General features: G+C 39.9%; 2 protein-coding genes across 2 annotated transcripts; both read right to left on the bottom strand.

Annotated features, from left to right (window-relative positions):
* Nucleotides 1-65: 65 nt before the first annotated feature.
* Nucleotides 66-6,469, bottom strand: mep1a.2 (meprin A, alpha (PABA peptide hydrolase), tandem duplicate 2; the record flags this gene model as incomplete). Its single annotated transcript, XM_029497123.1, has 14 exons — nucleotides 66-213; nucleotides 1,422-1,629; nucleotides 1,722-1,895; nucleotides 2,083-2,529; nucleotides 2,908-3,123; nucleotides 3,827-3,973; nucleotides 4,517-4,738; nucleotides 5,321-5,496; nucleotides 5,646-5,763; nucleotides 5,853-5,928; nucleotides 6,013-6,050; nucleotides 6,142-6,195; nucleotides 6,297-6,321; nucleotides 6,407-6,469. Coding segments are annotated over 14 exons (2,112 nt in total), but the record flags the coding sequence as incomplete, so codon positions are not given.
* A 3,327-nt stretch (nucleotides 6,470-9,796) lies between these two features.
* Nucleotides 9,797-14,265, bottom strand: mep1a.1 (meprin A, alpha (PABA peptide hydrolase), tandem duplicate 1). Its single transcript, XM_029496331.1, has 13 exons — nucleotides 14,206-14,265; nucleotides 14,094-14,118; nucleotides 13,964-14,008; nucleotides 13,824-13,864; nucleotides 13,539-13,614; nucleotides 13,202-13,319; nucleotides 12,556-12,731; nucleotides 12,194-12,415; nucleotides 11,893-12,039; nucleotides 11,584-11,799; nucleotides 10,617-11,081; nucleotides 9,964-10,137; nucleotides 9,797-9,846 (listed from the first exon to the last, which is right to left on the bottom strand). The coding sequence occupies exons 1-13, from the start codon at nucleotides 14,263-14,265 to the stop codon at nucleotides 9,797-9,799; spliced, it is 1,815 nt and encodes a 604-aa protein (XP_029352191.1).
* Nucleotides 14,266-18,420: the final 4,155 nt, after the last annotated feature.

Genomic DNA, 18,420 nt, shown 5'->3' with positions numbered 1-18,420 from the left:
TTCACCCAGGACATATTAGCATACAGCCCTCGAGGTTTGGCCCAGGCTTGCTGAACACAGTTTTACTAAGCTCTCCTTATGACGGTGAAGATGGCCAGTGTCAGAACAACCATCCCAGCAGCGCCACCAATCAGAGCTCCCAGAATTCCTCTGTCCAGGTTCAGCTTCTCACAATTTTTACCATTGTAGTAGCTGGTCTGGGTTGTTGCACACCTGAAAAGACAAATGCAGACAAATTACGGAAAATAATTACACAATGCAAGAAGAATGGTGCTCACACATTCCACACTTTTCATCGCTCAGCTGGAAGGCAGGAGGTTTGCCTGAAATCCTACCCTATAGAAGTTTAAAGGCATAGAAATTTGGAGGATTGTTTTTCTATTTTGAAATATTGATACTACTTTCTATCTTTGGACAATAAAGCTAGAATGAGCACAATAATGGGTGAAAGATTTAGTTGATCTGAAACAGTTGATATGTTTAAAAGATTTTACATTAATGGTGGAGTTCAAGCGTCTTAGAAACAAAAAAGAAACTGAGGAACTGAACTACCAGTTTTCTCCTGTCCGACAGCATGATGTCCAAAAAGCATTTTTCAGCTCTGCGGACTTGTGCTGCTACAATATTTGTCATCCTCTGAGGATGTTAGGATCAATTCCACCACACAGCACAAATCTTTGGCAAGGTACAGTAAGTGCCTGTTCTGTTGCAGTTCCAGTCTGCCGATATCTAAAACATCCAAGATGCTCCAATTTGTCAGTGATCGCATCCTCTTTTTTTTTTGTCTTCTTCACTGACCCTTTTTAAGCTAAAATGTAAGTATGGGCTACTGCGGGCTCACATTTTCAGGAACTATTCTATTTTTCTTTTCTATCTTTGGTCAGTTTAGAGGTAAAGTCAGCGTGAAATAATGACATCATGAGGCCAAATAGAGTAATGAAGACACAGGCTGATATGATATCTTGTGACTAGTGACAGACTAAGATGTATGAATGCTGTGTCTTAGTGAGCTGCTCTGCCACGGCCATCCTAATGTTCCATTTAATGCATAGACAACAAGCTAGCGCTTAGCAAAAAGGAAAATCTACATCTTCCTCAAAATATCAGAAAATTCTTTAAAGGTTGTAGAATAAAAAAAAAATAGGGCAGAAGTTAGATTTACTCTGAAGTAATAGATTACTTCAGCTTCTTATTTAGCTCCTGCTAAGGAAGTGACAATGTGTATTTTATAAAATGGACACAATATAAACAGAATGTGTGTGTGTGTGTGTGTGTGTTTGCCAACTCTCAACATAAGCCTGTGTCTAAATTTGGCCTGAACCTTCTCCAAGAGACAATACTCAATTCTCTCTATGCACATTTCACAAAATAAACAATCTTCAAATTATCATTTTCTGGTTATCTCTTCTAAAAACACAAACCTGCATGAGGCTTTCCCTTCGACCTCGACACACACTCCTCCATTAAGACAGGGGTTGGGATGACAGGGGTTGGCAGCGCGTCGCTCTCTGCGTTTTAGAGCTTCCGGCCCATTTTCCGCCCCACCCACTGGCTTCTCCTCTGCGACAAAGTTCTCAACTGGTGCAGCTGGTTTGACATGCACCTCACTTTTGACCAGGTGGGTCAAATCTAAAAACAAGATTTTAGTATAGAAAAAAATGATTCAGATCTTTGAGTAATATGAATTATACAGTATGAGTTTGAAGGGGCTGATGCTTCACCATTGAATTCGGCAGTGATGATGAAATCATTGCTCTTTAGCAAGTTCCATCTGTGCAGATGTTTGTGAGACAAGAATGTGCTCCAGCCATAGTCTTGCCCACGGAGGCACTTGCAGCTTTCATCCCACTCCGCTCCAGAAGTCGGTGTTGGCTTGTTCCAGCGGGCATTAGTGTCTGAGGGGGGGCACAGACACAAAATATGCACGACACAATATCCATATGTCATCGTTCACTGTGGCAGGCACAATTCATAATTTGCTTCCCCTTTCCTTGCTCTTTACACTGTTCTATCTAATACTAAAGGCATGAAATAAACAATAGACAAAATGCACATTAACTTTCTTTTTTGTCAGCGACCTACCTGTGGTGAAGCTTCTTGTAGATGACATCCGCAGCTTCACATCAGGATCCTGGTCCATGGCAACAACGGTGGCCTGCCTGTTCGTGGCAGGCCATTGCATCACTGCATCATTTTCCCCACTACAGAGGTGCAAAGCCATGCCGACATAGTCTGGGTAGCCAGCATCTCTTCCACTTGGGTAAACACTGATACCAAATGAGTAGCCCTCTGAGCTGTAGAAGCACTTGCTTTTCACTGGACGGCCAACAGGGGTGGTGGCAAGGAGGCCGGTGAAATTGTGGATTTGCCAGACAGCACTGGGGCAACTAGTCTCCGTCAGAGTGATGTCATCGATTAAGATAGCTCCCGAGGAGCTGTTTGATCCTCTGATCCCTTGGAAGAAATAGCGGAACTTCTTTGTCACCTTGAGAGTCACATGGGCTATTTTCCAGGCATCATCTCCATCACCTGACAGACAAAAAGGCAAGTGATTTAGTTGCCTACAGTTTGTGTTTAAAATGAGTCTTACCACTATGAAATGAACCCAATTACTACAACATTATTTAAAGATCCTGTATTTCACTTTACTGGAGGTGTTGATCTCTCTCTGAGAATATAAAAGAGCATCCCAGGTAAACACTCCTGCACATTTGAGGGCATGGATGAGGGCAGTGACTGCTTTGTTGTATTAATGTAAACCTTGGGCCTGATTTATCATCAAAGACCATATGTAAACCTCACTTTATAAAATATGGGACCTTTAGGAAAAAAATCTAAAGTAGGCTTCTCTCCAGCAGACAGTGCAAGAGTGTATCGAAGGGTTGACTTATGAATTAAAGAAAATACCAGTGATGGTGTGAATTTTGCTGACACTGCGCACAGTCCCTGTGCCGTCATCAGTCCTGATCCATATCACCAGTTTGTCTCCAGCTGTTCCGCTCATTTTGTAGAAAAACTGAAGGCACTGTTCATCTCTCTTGGGGTAGAGGATACGTGACTCCAGCAAGGCACTGCTGCCGACTACACCAGAAGATGTGTCGAACTTCATGAAGTAGCCAGAATCTGGAGAAATCAAAGCATTCAATGAGCCCTTTCCCGACCTTTCAGCTTTCAGTGAATTGCAACCTGAACAGGATTTTCATTAAAATCCTAGCAAGGCACTAAATGAGACTATATATATATAGTACATATGTAATCAAATACAGAACATAATTTTGTTTTTGCTGTTGCTTGTGGATTTCAGTGCAAATTAACAAAAACTGTACAATAACACGGGCAGCATGGCGGCATAGTGGTTAGCGCTGGTCCCCCACAACAAGAAGGTTATGGGTTCAGTTCCCGGCCTGGGGCCTTTCTGTAAGGACTTAGCACATTCTCCCCCGTGGGTTTCCTCCCACCGTCCAAAGATTTCATATTTGGGTTAATTAGTGACTCTAAAATGTCCGTAGCTCTGAGTGTGAGTGGTTGTTGGTCTCTGTCTGTCTTTGTGTGTTGGACTGGTGAGCTGTCCAGGGTTTACCCTGCCCTTGGGATTGTCTCCAGCAACTCGGTGTACACCCTGGACACCCTGCCCTGATTTAGAGTTGAGCTTTGTAAATAAACATCCATTAATTTACTACTTTGTCTCGCGAGCCGTCCATTTGGGTTCAGATTCGTACTGTTCTGTCACATTGTTTTAATCTGTGTTATCCCCTGTGGACTCATTTCACACTCTGAGTTACATATGCTATAGCCTGGTTTATGACCCAGAAAATGTGCTCTGTACCTCTGCAGCGCCCCCCCAGGGTGTGGTCAGTGTCATCTGGAGTGCTCAACATCTGCACCCAGTCTGCGTTGTCGTTCTCATTCTGGATCATCCCGCAGATGTTGATCTGCTCAAAGGAGCACTGGTCCAGGAGTGTGTGTGTGTTGGCTGCAAGAGGACAGTTATCAACATTTGAGCCACAAAGCTCAACACACTGTCTGCCCATAAAATATGATCTACAGACAATCCATAAGGTCCATATACTTTCACATTACACATTACATGCATGGTCAGCAACAGCATGAGTGAGAACTGTTTTGTTTAATGCAGCTGTTCATGCAGCACTGAATACAGTTTGTATGTTTACAAATGCCAGACATTTGCTTAAATGCAAATACAAGGTGGTCAGGTCTCAGTGTACATAATGTGACTCATTGCCGCTTCCAGTGTAGACATTTTCATTTTTGACTACCAGAGCAATGCTTGTCCAGCGTTTTTCCATATCTGCCAGCTGCTGAAAGCAATACCTGGCTTTGGAGCGGCTAGATTATGTTAAGTAAAGTTAGATGGTCTTTCTTGGACTTTGTGGCTGCAAGTGACACATTTCTCATCTGCAGACAGATTCAAATCAATCTAGCAGTACAATCTGATTAGTGCAGCACTAACTCAGATGGAATATTTGACATAGTCTCCACATATCAAGATACTCACCACAGTCGTACATGCGGTTGAGCCTGGTGATGTCAACAGCGCTGAAGTCCATCCGCTGTCCAATGATGTCATTAAAATATGGTATGGTGGTGGTGATGGTGGGGATGCTCTCGTTCTTGTTGAAAGATAGCGGCCTGTAGTGCATGATGGACTCGTAATCATATGGCGTGTTCAAATCAGTAACAAAGTCGTCTTCATATTTATTGAAATTGTGCTGCTTCCCTGTGACAGAGCGAAAAATAATCACTCTCCAGTTCAAATGATCGCCATCAGACTAAACCAGCAAACTTAGAATGTGCCACAATCTGTGATATTTCCTTATCTGTCACATTTTTAATTGATGTTCTTTTTTTTTCTTTGGACCATTATAAGGCTTAACCTTAACATGGCGTAAGCGTTTGAAACAAAAAATAAAATACAATGTGAGTGCCCTGCTGCTAGCAGAGCTAACCTCTTTTTGTTCAGATATGTTTCATTAATTCTTTGTTCAAATTGATCAGACTTTAAAATAACACCCCACCCTCATTTACATTAATATATACATAATATTTACATAAATTTAGTTTACTTATGACAACAGGACAGCTTCAGCCTGGGTGATACAAAAGAAAAGTCCAAAATAAATGATTAAAAAAAACTATATAGTGTTAATTTCAGAACCATGAATGGGGAAAAAATATTTCCTTATGTTTCATAATAAAACACTTTTATTTTGGTTTATTGATAATTTTCTTAGGCTAGCTGGGTTCTGCAGGCCTGAGTAGATTGGTGTGCCTAAAACAATTAAATATTTTTTTGACCCACCTTCTTCAATCTGATCCCACCAGATCTTGACATAGTCATCTCTGTCTGACCGAGACTGTTCGTGGTAAAAGCCCAGAGCGTGGAGGACCTCGTGCTCCACAATGGCCTTCGTGTCGCACCGAGCCCCAATGGACACATTCTGGCCTACTTTATCATCTCCCACATACGACCAGCATCTGAGGGGATAAAATTGAAAGATTTTTCCATAAATCTCAGGCACTATTATAGAAGTTCCTAATCTGTAATTCCTTAAATTTGATGACTTGACATTACAGGCCCATAAAATTACGCAACAACCCAGGGACTCAGGTTCACTGCAGCTCACCCATTGAACTTTGCGAAGGAGATGTAGCTGCTTTCTCCCTCGTATGGCTTGAAGTCCACACAAGATCTCAAACGGTACTCCTCAAAAGCCTGGAGGATCACTCCTTTAGCGTTCAGATCTGAAGTAGCAAAAACAAATTTCTCAATCGGTATGTGTTTTATGCATTTGTCACGTTTCATCTTATTTGACGTGTTGTGCACAGCTTACCTAAAGAATCAGTCAAAATGTAGGGGATAGGAAACTTCCATCTTCTTGTCTCATCGAGGATTGCATTTCTGCTGGGCTGCAAGACACGAGAAAAACTCAGGGAAGCGTATTATTCCTCTGCTTTTGATTAATGGAATCTCCTCCCTGGGTCTATACTTACATTACCAGCAATGTCTCCCTCAAACAGGTGTGTTAACTCTGAAAATGTGGGAAATAACTATCAGCAATTATGAATGTATGAAGTCCAGTCAACAAGACCCATGATCACACACAAGCATTTATTTTATACCTCTATTGATCTCAGGTATATCTTCCCTCAGTTCACCCGCGTCTGCATCATCACCTGGAGGATGCAATGTATTTATTTATTCATTTTGTTGTGGTTTTTAAAGCTAAAGTATAACACAAAGAGCTGATGTTATGATGAAGTGAACAGGAACCAACCAGAAAACGTTGGAAGAGCTTGCACCTGGCACAAAAGAAGACAGTTCTGAATTTAAACCATCCTCAGATATAATTTAGATTTTTTTCTATTAGATCAAAAAACTCTATACCGTCAGCGTTGCAAAGAGTCCAACAAGCACAGCAATCTTCTTCAGGCCCATCGCGTTGTTCAAAGAGCAGCAGGTTTACCTGATGCCTGTGAAGACAGAGGCTGCAGAGGAACTTTGATCAGGTCTAAGGTTTAATAAGTAACAAACATTTCACATGTGTCTTCAGACTTAAATGGGCAATCACAGCATCCTGTACAGAGCTGGCAACAGAGTCACAATCTTGTTAATAAAATAACACAATAAAGGAGGTAATGCTATTTATGGGTTTGATCTGTGAGCCATGTGATTGTGCGGGATCAGGCCGTGAAGATTTTTCTTGGCTACAGAGTAAATATTTTATGAGAGTGCTGACAGTTCAATCCACACCTGATAAGAATCTCCATTTCATTGTTCTTATCTTTAAAATATGGCACTATTATGTATAAGATGTCTCAACAGCAGATTTAGTTGATTTAAAGGTCCACAAAACAAATCATTATCGCACTTGAATAAAGCTCAGGGACTTGCGAGATTCAGATTTCAAAAGCAGTGATTAAACTTTAATCAAAATCAGCTGAGAGTTCCTGACTTCTAGTTCCTTCCATTCCTAAGTGATAATTAGTGACTCGGGCTCCGAACAGAGTCACTATTGTTATCCTGCGCGTTTATTATTCTTTTTATTATTTATATTTTTTTTATTTATTTATAGTTTTTATTATTCCTTCCGTAAGAATTTCGATTCGCTTCTCGTCGGAGGGCTTTGAATTTAGCCCCCCGGACCAAAGCCCATCATCGGGGGCCTATTTGGGATCCGATTTCAGGGTAGAATACGATTTTTTGGCGCCGTAAACGGCGAAAACGTGGCCAAAAACAAACAAACAAACAAAAAAACTCCATTCATTTCCTATGAGAGACGGTGAAAATCTTCACCTTTTTCAAACCTGATACTTTGGCATACGTCCAGCTACAGAGTCCATTTTACCATCAAAACGGAGGAAGACTTGTTGTCTTTCAAGTGGTGTTTTCATCTTTCTCATATCTGTTATACTTTTCGAACAGCGATTGTTCAAGCGTGATGTTCGTCTCACCTCATTTCTGCTGTTTCCCATGTGTGTGTATTGCACGGAACGTTGGTGGCTTAGAGTGGAGGACACTTAAGTTAGAGTGCGTGAGTGAGCTGAAGATTCTCTAAAAATGTATTTTTAAATCGCCCTCACAGCCACATAGTTTAAGGTACGCGCCTCATTTTCTCCAAAGTAGCAGAGATTCTTGTTCTCTCTTGAAAAATGTCTTTACTTTAACTGTCGGACAAACCACATTTGAACTGTGCCCCTCTAAAGGACATGCTCACCCCTCCTCTCTCCTATTACTCCCCATGTATTTTTCTCTGGCCGGAAGGAGAGGAGTTCACATTTTCATGTGTTTTTAACTCGCTCCCCTGTCCACATTTTACATCCTACAAACGCCAAAATACACACACAGCTTCAGACACCTGTTGTGGCGCTCAGCGTCTGCTCGGTTTTCTGATAGGCGTTACCGTTTTGTCACAAATTGTCTCAGAGTGAGAGGCTCGCCGACAGAAATGAACCTGTTTTCTAATGGGCTCTGTGAGAAGGATGACGCAATCCAAGCTCAGACACACAGCTGCAGTCAGTGATGTCATCAGACTCCTCTGATAGGAGAGCAGCTGAACAACCGCTGCCGCAGACATTTGTGTTAGACTGCAGGACACACACACACACACACACACACACACAAATACATATAGACACGCATATGCATGCCTACACAAAAACACACATATAGATAGATAGACGGGCACACAAAAACACAGCCAGGCACATGCAGAGACACAAATATACAGACAAAGACCCTATACATAAGTACATACAGACATACACAGACACAAACACACACGTATACTGAGAGACACACAGAGACAGTGGCTCACACGCACAAATATACAAACAACCACTGACGCACAAATTTACACACGGCAACAGAAGAAGAGACATAAACAAACATAAAACAGGCACACGCGCTTCTGGAATTGCGCCAAGTCAAAGTCCCGACAGCACACACCCCGAGTCACTCTCGAAATTTCTGCCAAGGAATTTTTCTAGTTTTTGTTATAATGCTCCGTAAGTTTGGACTGCAAGATTTTAAAACGGATTGTTTTGTTTGCTCAAACTTGAAAAAGTTCCCTCCAAAGACTATAGAGCTGTTTACATTCCAAGCAGTTTTCACATTATAACATCAGATTGGTGATTAATTATGTCATATCATTCAAATCACTTCCACCACAGAGACCTAAAGATCAGAATAACACAACATGGTCCGACAAAGCAAAATCAACTGCAACATCAGAGTCACGTCTTCCTTGTGACATATAAACCAAAAATTAACTCCAATGCCAAAGCTCGGTTTGTGTATTATGTTGTCTAGTTGAAAAAAAAAAAACATTTTTTTTGCCCATTAGTATAGATTTTTGTTAAGCTTCAGTGCACCTAGCTCTCAGGGCCATGGTAGGTATTTATAGTCACAGACTAATTTCACAATAAAATCATGAAATTTATCAAACATGTTTGAATTGATCCAAGAATTAAGTTTCAATCTGATAATAAAGCAGAGTGTAGAAAAAAACAACAACAAAAAAAAACATAGGTGTAGCATGCTGGGAGTTCAGAAACTTGTCGTTGGCCACAGAGGCTGCATCCATCTTCATTCAGAGTGAGTTCTTAGTCTTAGCTAATGCAAATGGCAGCACTGAATAACTCCTGACTCCCTAATTGGAAATATTCTGGAAGGAATCTAGACTTGCAAATAGTGGTTGTAGAAGATCCACAGTCAATGAATCATGACCAAAATTAACAAAACTTCTCTTCTTATGGAGATAATCATTAATACCAACACTGCAGATTACTCTTGTTCCTCCACCTACTTATTTGAACAAACGCTGATGTTTTTTTTTATGGCAACACACTGCATCATCCCTCTATTGTCATGGATACAATGGTCTTTGGTTTGTTCATTAATGCACCACAAAACAAAGGAAACACATTGCCAGCTTGCCCTTAGTTTGGTTTTATTTAAACAAGAGTTCAACAAGAAAGAATTAGGTTGTTAGAATAACACATTTAAAAAGCTTGTACACACATATTTGGACTTTTACATGCAGATTATTATTACCAAATATGACTTCAATGTTTTTACAGTTTTGATGTTCTGTGTATTGTGATCAATCTTCGATTTTCTCTTGATCTTCACAGGTTTTCCTTCTCACTCTGCTGCATTAGCTATGCTGGAAAAGGTGATTGTCATTACTATGAGTACATACAAATGGGATATAATTCTCGAAGGTGTCTAATGTCTTACCTCCACTTCCTCATGACATTAAAGTTACCATGATACTTACTCCTTTGGATTAACAGGAACTTCTGTTTTGATCAGTGATGTGATGTCTGTGGACAAAGATCAAGTCTAAGTCCTTACGTGTGTCCTTGCAAAAGCAATTAGGGTAATAACTGACACAGAACGTGTGTCATTTCACATGCAAATATTGAAGAGTGATCACAAACCTTCAAAGTCGATGAAAATGATGAGGTCATCATTTTTAAGATAATTACGTCGCCGGAGGTCAAAGTGCTTGATAAAATTCCTCCAGCCCTTTGAGCTACCTCTGTAGCAATCACAAGAAGGGTCATAATTTCCCACCTTGGAGGGATTGTCCCAAAACAGCTTTCCATCTGGAGCTACAGCACACAAATACAAAAAAAATAATTTATTTTTATTTTATTTATTATTATTTATTTATTATTTTAGGTTCTTGAGGAGGTTTCACACCAGTGAATGAAAGATGAGTCTGATAATGGTACCAAACAATGGCACTAAAGAAGAAAAGTGTTTTTGTTAAAAATTTAGATCATCAGTGGGAACCACTTGTCGACAGGAAGAAATAAGATATATCCCCAGGTTTTGTCCAAGACCTGAACTAAAATACTTGGTTCCTTCAATACCCAAGAAACTCAGTCATATATATATATATATATATATCTTTTTTTAGACTTTTATAATAAAACACTTGGTATGAAACTTCCTTGTGTAACACTAATCAATAAATACTTTTGCAGCCTGAAAGCAAGATTACATGCTTAATCTGAGAAGCAAACTTTTGATGTTACCGGGGTGGCTTCCTTTTGTCTTAATCCCTACGGAGATGAGGAAAACTTACTCTTCGACATATCGGTAGTGAGGCTGCGAGCAGTGGACATCCTCAGCTTGATATCTGGGTCTTGGTCCATCACCACCAAGGTGGCCTGTCTGTTTATTGCTGGCCACTGCATCACCATGTCATTCTCCCCACTGGCCAGGTGGAAGTACAGCCCAGTGTAGTTTCCTGTGTAGTCAGTGTAAGATGACAAAGGGATTACACGAACGCCATAAGCATAGCCCTCAGGGCTGTAGAAGCGAGGGCTTTCGATAACTGTCTCTGGGTCAGCTGTTTCCATGATCTTTGAGAAGTTCTGTATCCTCCACACAGCATTGGGGCAGCGTGTCTCAGTCAGGCTGATGTCATCAATGTAGATGCCACCGGTGGAACCAGTGGGGTCACCGCGCACAGCTTGGAAACCGTAGCGGAATTTTATTCCTACATTCATTGGGACATGGGCGATCTTCCACGTGTGGTCAGAATCAGCTGGGTAACAGAGACAAAGACAGGATATATGGTAGTATTTGCACATTAAGAAAAGCATTTGTGAGGCACTGAAGTGCACAGATTAGTCCTTGGCCTTGTCGCATTACTAACTGTAGGGGAATAAAGGCACATTTTCAAAAATAGAGCTTCTGCTTGTCCACAAAAGCTCTATCTATAACTAGTAAGAGATTATTTTAGCCTAGCAGAAAGACTGTAAGCATATAGGGAAAGCTGGCATTGAACAAGGTTGCCCGGAAATAGGAAATTGTTGGAGCTGCCGAGAAACGGTCACAATTCTGTCACATGTACATTTTTGTTCATGTATGCTACTTATGAAATTACAGCCACATGATGATTATTGTATCTTATCTTAATGTAGCATGGAAGAACTAATACACAGCTCTTTCTTAAGGCATTTAGATACAAATCTCCAGCAGCTTCTGGGAAATTCGTAACAAATTCAGTTTCTTCCATAAACATGTATAAAATATTAGTTAAATACCATAAAAAGTTTGTATTTTCTTCATTCTCCGAACCGTGCCTGTGCCATCATCCTGTTTGACCCAGATAACCAGCCTGTCTTCGGGGCTTCCCGTCATCTTGTAGAAGAACTGCAGACACTGAAGCTTCCTCTTTGGGTAAAGGGTTCGAGATTCCAACAGAGCAGACTCCTGTGGATTCCCAGTCATTGTGCTGAAGTGCATAAAGTAGCCCGCATCTAGACACATCAGGCAAAATGAAACCAGCTGTTAAAGCATGCAGGCTAATTTGTGAGTTGACTTGGGATTTTGAAAGATCATGTGACTCTGACCTCGGCATTGCCCCAGAAGCGTGTGATCCTCTGAACCAACACTGCTCTTGGTACGAACCCAGTCAGCATCATCAGAGGAGGCCTGGATCATCCCACAGATGCTGGCATACTCAAAAGCACACTGGTCCAGCAGAGTAAGAGGCCCAGCTAGGGTGGAAGATGATGAGGATTTGAAATATTCAAAGCTTGGAGCTCATTTTGCACAGATCTGAATCCAACTCATAAAAGACTGATATTTCTGCTTTACAATATTACAATCAAAAACTCCTTGAGGAAATCCACTATGTCATCATATACGTACAGCAGTTGTACATGCGGTTGAGCCTCAGGGTGTCCATCTTGCTGAAGTCAAGGTACTGTCCAATTATGTTGTAGAACTCTGGGATTTTGGTGGTGATGGTGGGAATGGATTCGTTCTTATTGAATGAGAAAGGTCTGTAATGCATGACGGACTCATAGTCGTAAGCCGTGTTTTGGTCAGTGATGAAGTCGTCATTGTATTTGTTGAAATTGTGTTCAAGTCCTGCAGGGAATTGTACATTGTTGTCTTTTTGAATAGGGCAAATTTAATTTCTATAGCATTTCTTCAGAGAAAATATTGTTTTTATGGAACATGAATGACAAAAGAAAGACAATGAGCAACTGTGATGATGGTAGACATACCTGGCGAAACCTGATCTAACCAAATGTCAACATAGTCATCCCTGTCTGTGCGGGACTGTTCATGGTAAAATCCCAAAGCATGGAGCAGTTCATGCTCAATCACTGCCTTGTGGTCACAACCTGAGCCCAAAGAGAGAATCTGACCAGTCTGCTGGTCACCAACGCTTGAGAAACACCTGTGACAAAAAGAACGGAAGTCAGGAAATTATAAAGTTCAAGACACATTCCAGTGATTTAGCTGCATTTGCAAGAAGTGTGATGGCTCACAGTGGAGAGATTAAAAAACAGGAATGGTCGAAATTAAAAAATGCAGAGGTTAAATAATCCTGACTTTTAATTCTAAATTAAGGGTTCCAGACCAAAAATTTCTTAAACAGAGATAAATGGTTAATTGTGAGACGTTTGTGTGGTCGTTGGCAACTAGTGACTTCTCACTTTAAATTATATTTTACTTTTTTATGCAGGCTGGGGAGAACTTAAATAAGGAACATTGGAAAACTCGAACTTGAACATCTGACTATAGTTGAATCATAAGCTAATTTCAAATGACAGAAATACTGTAACACAGAAAAGTAGTATCATATTCTGTAGCAGCTGTTTATATCATGTACTGCAAAATGTACAAGTAGGAAAGCTAGAGGCATACCCCCCTCTCTTTTCAAACTTGATATATGTCTTCTCTCCCTCATAAGGCTTAAAGTCAATACAAGACTTCAGACGATACATTTCAAATGCCTGGTGGACACAGCCCTTAGCATTCAGATCTGTGGAGTAATAGAAACAATCACCAAAGTGTGAATGTATGATTGAACCACACATGTATCCCACCAATTCTTGTCAATACTACGAACTCCAAAACCATAAAGTGGTCAAAATTAATGTGTGAGAAGATGAATATGCAGACTTAACAATACAGTGAGATTCTGTAATTCTAAAAATGTTGTGTTCAGATTCCGTAGTAAATGTTAATATTGAAAGCTCACCAAGATCATCGCCCAGAATGTAAGGGATTGGAATTTTCCATCTGAAACGTTTGTCTTTTAGGGCATTCCTCCCTTCCTGTAGCACAGAAGAAGTATACAAATATTAATTGACTTAACTCATAAACCTACTCAAGGCCAGTAAAGACCTCACAACATTATCACCTGAGACCACCAGTCTCAATAGTCAATAAATTAGTGACAAGTGATGATAAAGGAACAATGACCATGAAGCTACAGCATTTCTCTCAAACATCATTAAAGAAAATCAATCAAAATTCAACTCACTGGAACTAAAATATCCCCCTCAAACAGGTTGGCATCTGAACCTATAGCAAAAAAAAACACTTTGTCAGTATTTTGGGAAATGCAGCATCGCTGTATTGATAAGCAGGTTATGAGTCACTGGCACTGGCATTTTAACTCACCCAGGTTCAAGATGGGATTCTGATCCTCACCATTCTCAAAAACCTCTGTAAAACCAACCAAGACACTGTTTAGGGTCTTTTAAATTTTTAGCAATGGAAGGTAGTTGTTGAAAAGAATTGTTTCGCATACCATGTACTGTAGGTGAAAGTGGTAACTGCATAAAACAAAACCAACATAAGACATCACACTTTCAATTAAAAACTGGCAATGCTTGCTACAGATATTTAATAAATTTACTTACAGTATATGAAGTGGCCACAGCCACCAGTCCCAACAATAATAGCCTTCGCTCCATCATCATGCTGATTGTCACAAGTATTTGCTGCTGCTTTAAGTGTGCACATTGACAAGGTATGACCTTTGGTGTTTGAAGTTTATTCCAGCCATAAAGAGTGACTAAAGGACTTTGACTCAGAATTGCTTTTTTACACCACCTGTATGTGTTATCTGACATGTTTTCTTCTCTTCTTTTAAAACCTGATAGGATCGTTAAATTCTGATATGTCCCTACTACTTATCATTGAGCTGTGAAATGTGAGTAGTAAAACAAAAAATAAATAACTGGTATGATGGTGCAGGGCTTCACATTGACCCAGAGATGTTCACAAGTCTTTTTTTGCAAGTCCAAGTCAGCTCTCAAGTCCTTGGTCACGAATTCAAGTCAAATTCGTGTGGGGTGAGACTTGGCAAGTCTCAAGGCTTCGGTCATGAGTCCAAGTCAAGTCTCATGTCTCTTCTGGTTGTAATGAGCATTTTATAATCTGCTGCTATCCAGTTTGTTCAGAATACTGCACAGCTATATCTAAGAAATTCAATGCATTTACTATTATCACTCCTTTATCTTGTTTTCTTCTTTTTTTTTTTAATATGATCACTTTTAACAGGCTATTGCAATGCAATAGGAAGAGAACACACATTGAAAGCTTTCCCGTTAAAGGAAACTGTATTCTTCCAACACTGACATACAGTTGCAGTATATCTTGACCCCTACTGTGCAGGCTCAGTGGGACCATAATAAAAATAAAATGTCACACCTCACCCAGTCAAAGATGCTGTAACTAACATCCTTCCAATTAGTGCAAAACATCACACTTTAGTTCACACAGTGCCCTAGATAGAGAGGAGTTGCGACAGTTCGCCACAGGGTGGTCACGTAGTTCATGTAAGCTGCGCTGTCATGTTCTTCTATGGGACAGACAGCAGTGATTGCAACATTGCATGGCAAATATAAATAAAATCGCATATCCAAGTACTTGTTTGACTGTTATATTATTCCATATTTGCAAATGTCAGTTTTACATCTGGAGAGGTAAGGTGACAACTGAAAGCTCTGTATAAGTATTACAAAGTTTTGGAGGGAAAGCATCGTGTTTATGTTGGCAAAATGCAAGAAGATTCAAATTCTCTTTTTTGCATAACTGGATTATTGAATTTCCTTGATTTTGCTTGTAATTCCTATTGACTTACCCGTGGTCTGATAATGATTGAGAAAGCAGAGTAGCAACAGTCCATTCAGCATTTAGTGTCCATCCCACTTCTGATGAGGCGTGAGTTGACCACACAATTATAATTTTAAGACTAAGCCATACAGAAATTATATATCAAACATATTACAGAAAAACAACTAATTACATTTGGATGAATTAAATTGTATTTTTTTTTTTATTACACAATGATTGAAAACATCAAGAACAAGTGTGTATGTGGAGACATCCTCTTCCTGTGTCCTGTACATGAAGCATAAAAGGTGAGAATAGATGCTATATATAATGTTTTATATATACATACAAATACAAATAAAGATAAGTAAATAAATCATAAAAGGCCTCTGATATAATATTAATAGTAGACACTTAAAAAGTGCAAGTGAATTAATCAATCTGGCCCTAGAGATACCTTCACAGCTAGCAAAGTGGCGCTAACAAACTAGCAGACAATCGGTCCTCTGCCAAGATAAAAAATATAATTACGCTATGCATATGCAAATAATGATCATAATATGCATCATAAAGGACCTCTTTTAAAATATATACGGTTGACGATTCAAAAGATGTACCCATTTAATCAACTTACCTCAGAAGCTACTCAACGGTCAGCAACGCAAATGAACGATGTCCAAAGCCGTGGAGATGATGTGTGGGACTATACGGGGCCGCATACCCGGAAGTAGACCGGAAGAAAGCTGAGTCAACTGAGTATGGCAGTGTCGCCACTCTGTCTAAACGCAAACAACTTCTTAATCAAGTTTTCAATTACAGAGCTAGTAGAAAACTAAGTTAACGTTACATTGATGATGCTAAACTAAACATGTTTGCTAACGTTAGCTGCGCGCTAATGCGACTTAACGTAGGTTATCCAAGTGAGTTTTCAGGTGCCTGATAAAATTTCACGAAGTTGATCCAGCGTCCTTAATTTTGGTACCTCAGACTTTGCTATCTGCGCTTCTTTACGTCCATCTTTTTTGAAAAATGTATATCCAAACGTAATTACAAATGGTAACGTTACAGAAGGTGTGACGGTCGCCATAGTTACCGTCATCCGAGGCGCGAGTGCACCCGATGCCGAATATGGTTATTAGCATGACAAAAATGAGGTAGCGTCATTAAGCTCGTCAGACTTGTCGACGTTTCCTCACTGTTAATACGCCAGAAAAAGCAAACCCAATGATTATTCACGAGTCTGAAGTCTGAAGTGTGCGAACTAAGTGCGACTGGAGTCCCCATCTCTGCACCGACCTAAGGTGAAAAGACAGAAAGTTGAAACTTAATTGGACACAGTGCTGGTTGTGGGTTTCTCCTGGTTTTTGTCAAGCATTACAGATGCAAATGCAATTGGACTGAGAGCTCCCACTACAATTATCTGCCAGTCTAACAAAAATGAATGAGTGAGTGAAAAGTAGGTCTCTTTTATTTTACCAATGGCCTAATTCAACCACAAGATGGCCACAAAAACCCAGTTCTGTGTCAGCGAGCTTCTCTTTCCAACCAATGAAACATTCCCCATACACAAATGTAATATGTGTACATTTATTGAATTTCCATACATGATATATAAGTGCATATAAAATATAAACCACAAATGTCAAACCCAAACCCTCCCAAACAATATATAAATCAAAATTAATGAGATGTTTATGTCTACTTATCTTGTGGACATACAACATGTTATATAAATTTCATCCTGGTTAAACTTCCTCGCTACTACCGCCAAAACCAAACTCCCCTGCATAATAAATCAGGCCAGTATAATAACCAGAACAGCCCAACTACCTCTGACTGAACTGTACAGGCTCAGTGGTGAGGAAAGCCACCCTCATCACTGAGGACCCTTCCCACCCCCCTGTACCATTCCTCCATGCTGCTGCCATCAGGCAGACGATACAGAACCCCAATGGCCCGGAAACACAACTACAAGAAATCATCAATCCCTTCTGCAATCACTGTCCTAAACAGCACAAAATAGGCTGCGATGTTCCTATCTCTTGTTGTGTGTGACTGTGTTTGTAAGTGTGTTTTTAACTTGTGATGAAGCCGTGTCTAAGACAATTTTTTGTTTTTACTGAAGAACAGACGATAAAGTTTTCCATTCTAAATGTGTATCCATCCTGAAGCCTGTCAGTATTATGTGGACTTTATATACAGTGGATTCCTAAACTCTGAGACCGCTTTATCAAATTGTGAAAATAAATAGAAAGTAGAATTAGTAAGTGATGAATAAGAACATTGTGTGTTAGTGTGAATGTATGTGTTTTAATCAAAATGCAGATATAAATTAAATACAAATATTTGTATTATATTTGTATATTTGTAAAATGTAAAAAAAAAATAAATAAATAAATCATCATATCGACATTATAACACAGGGGTATACATTTTGATATGTTATTATAATCTTCATATATCGGGACAGTTTCCATATGACAGTTGTAGTGACATATATATTTTACATTGGTAAAAGTAGCAGCTATTAACAAATGTAAATATTGGTATTTGCCATATTGATGCAGGGGAAACATTGCAGGCTTGTAGACACATGAAAGTAGTTGTGTTGTGTCTTGATTTGTTGTGTTTTGTGTGTTGAGCACGCAGACCACCAAACAGGGGACACGGGTAAACGTGATGGAGGGCAACGCCGTTCTTTAACTCACAGAAGGGTAATGCTTGCCTCGCACAAATGGATGTTTAACTTTAGCCACGTCGGAAAAACATACCGCGGTCGCCACGTCACGTACAGGTTTAACGTTACATATAGAAGAGAGTAATAATGGCGCCTACACACAGTTCGCTGCTTAGTTAACCTCATCAGTCCAAGGACTGGCAGTTTCCTTGTGCTAGCATGGCTTGTTAGCACAGCTAGCACGGTAACATGATCATCTGTTTAATGTGCATTAGCAAGTTCAGCCGTCCAAACATCTGGATGTACACCTCTATAGTAATCGTGTTTGTATTAGTATAGA

This window comes from Echeneis naucrates, chromosome 24 (genome assembly GCF_900963305.1).
Source record: "Echeneis naucrates chromosome 24, fEcheNa1.1, whole genome shotgun sequence".
NCBI lineage: Eukaryota > Metazoa > Chordata > Actinopteri > Carangiformes > Echeneidae > Echeneis > Echeneis naucrates.
This window is presented reverse-complemented; position numbering and strand designations above follow the sequence as displayed.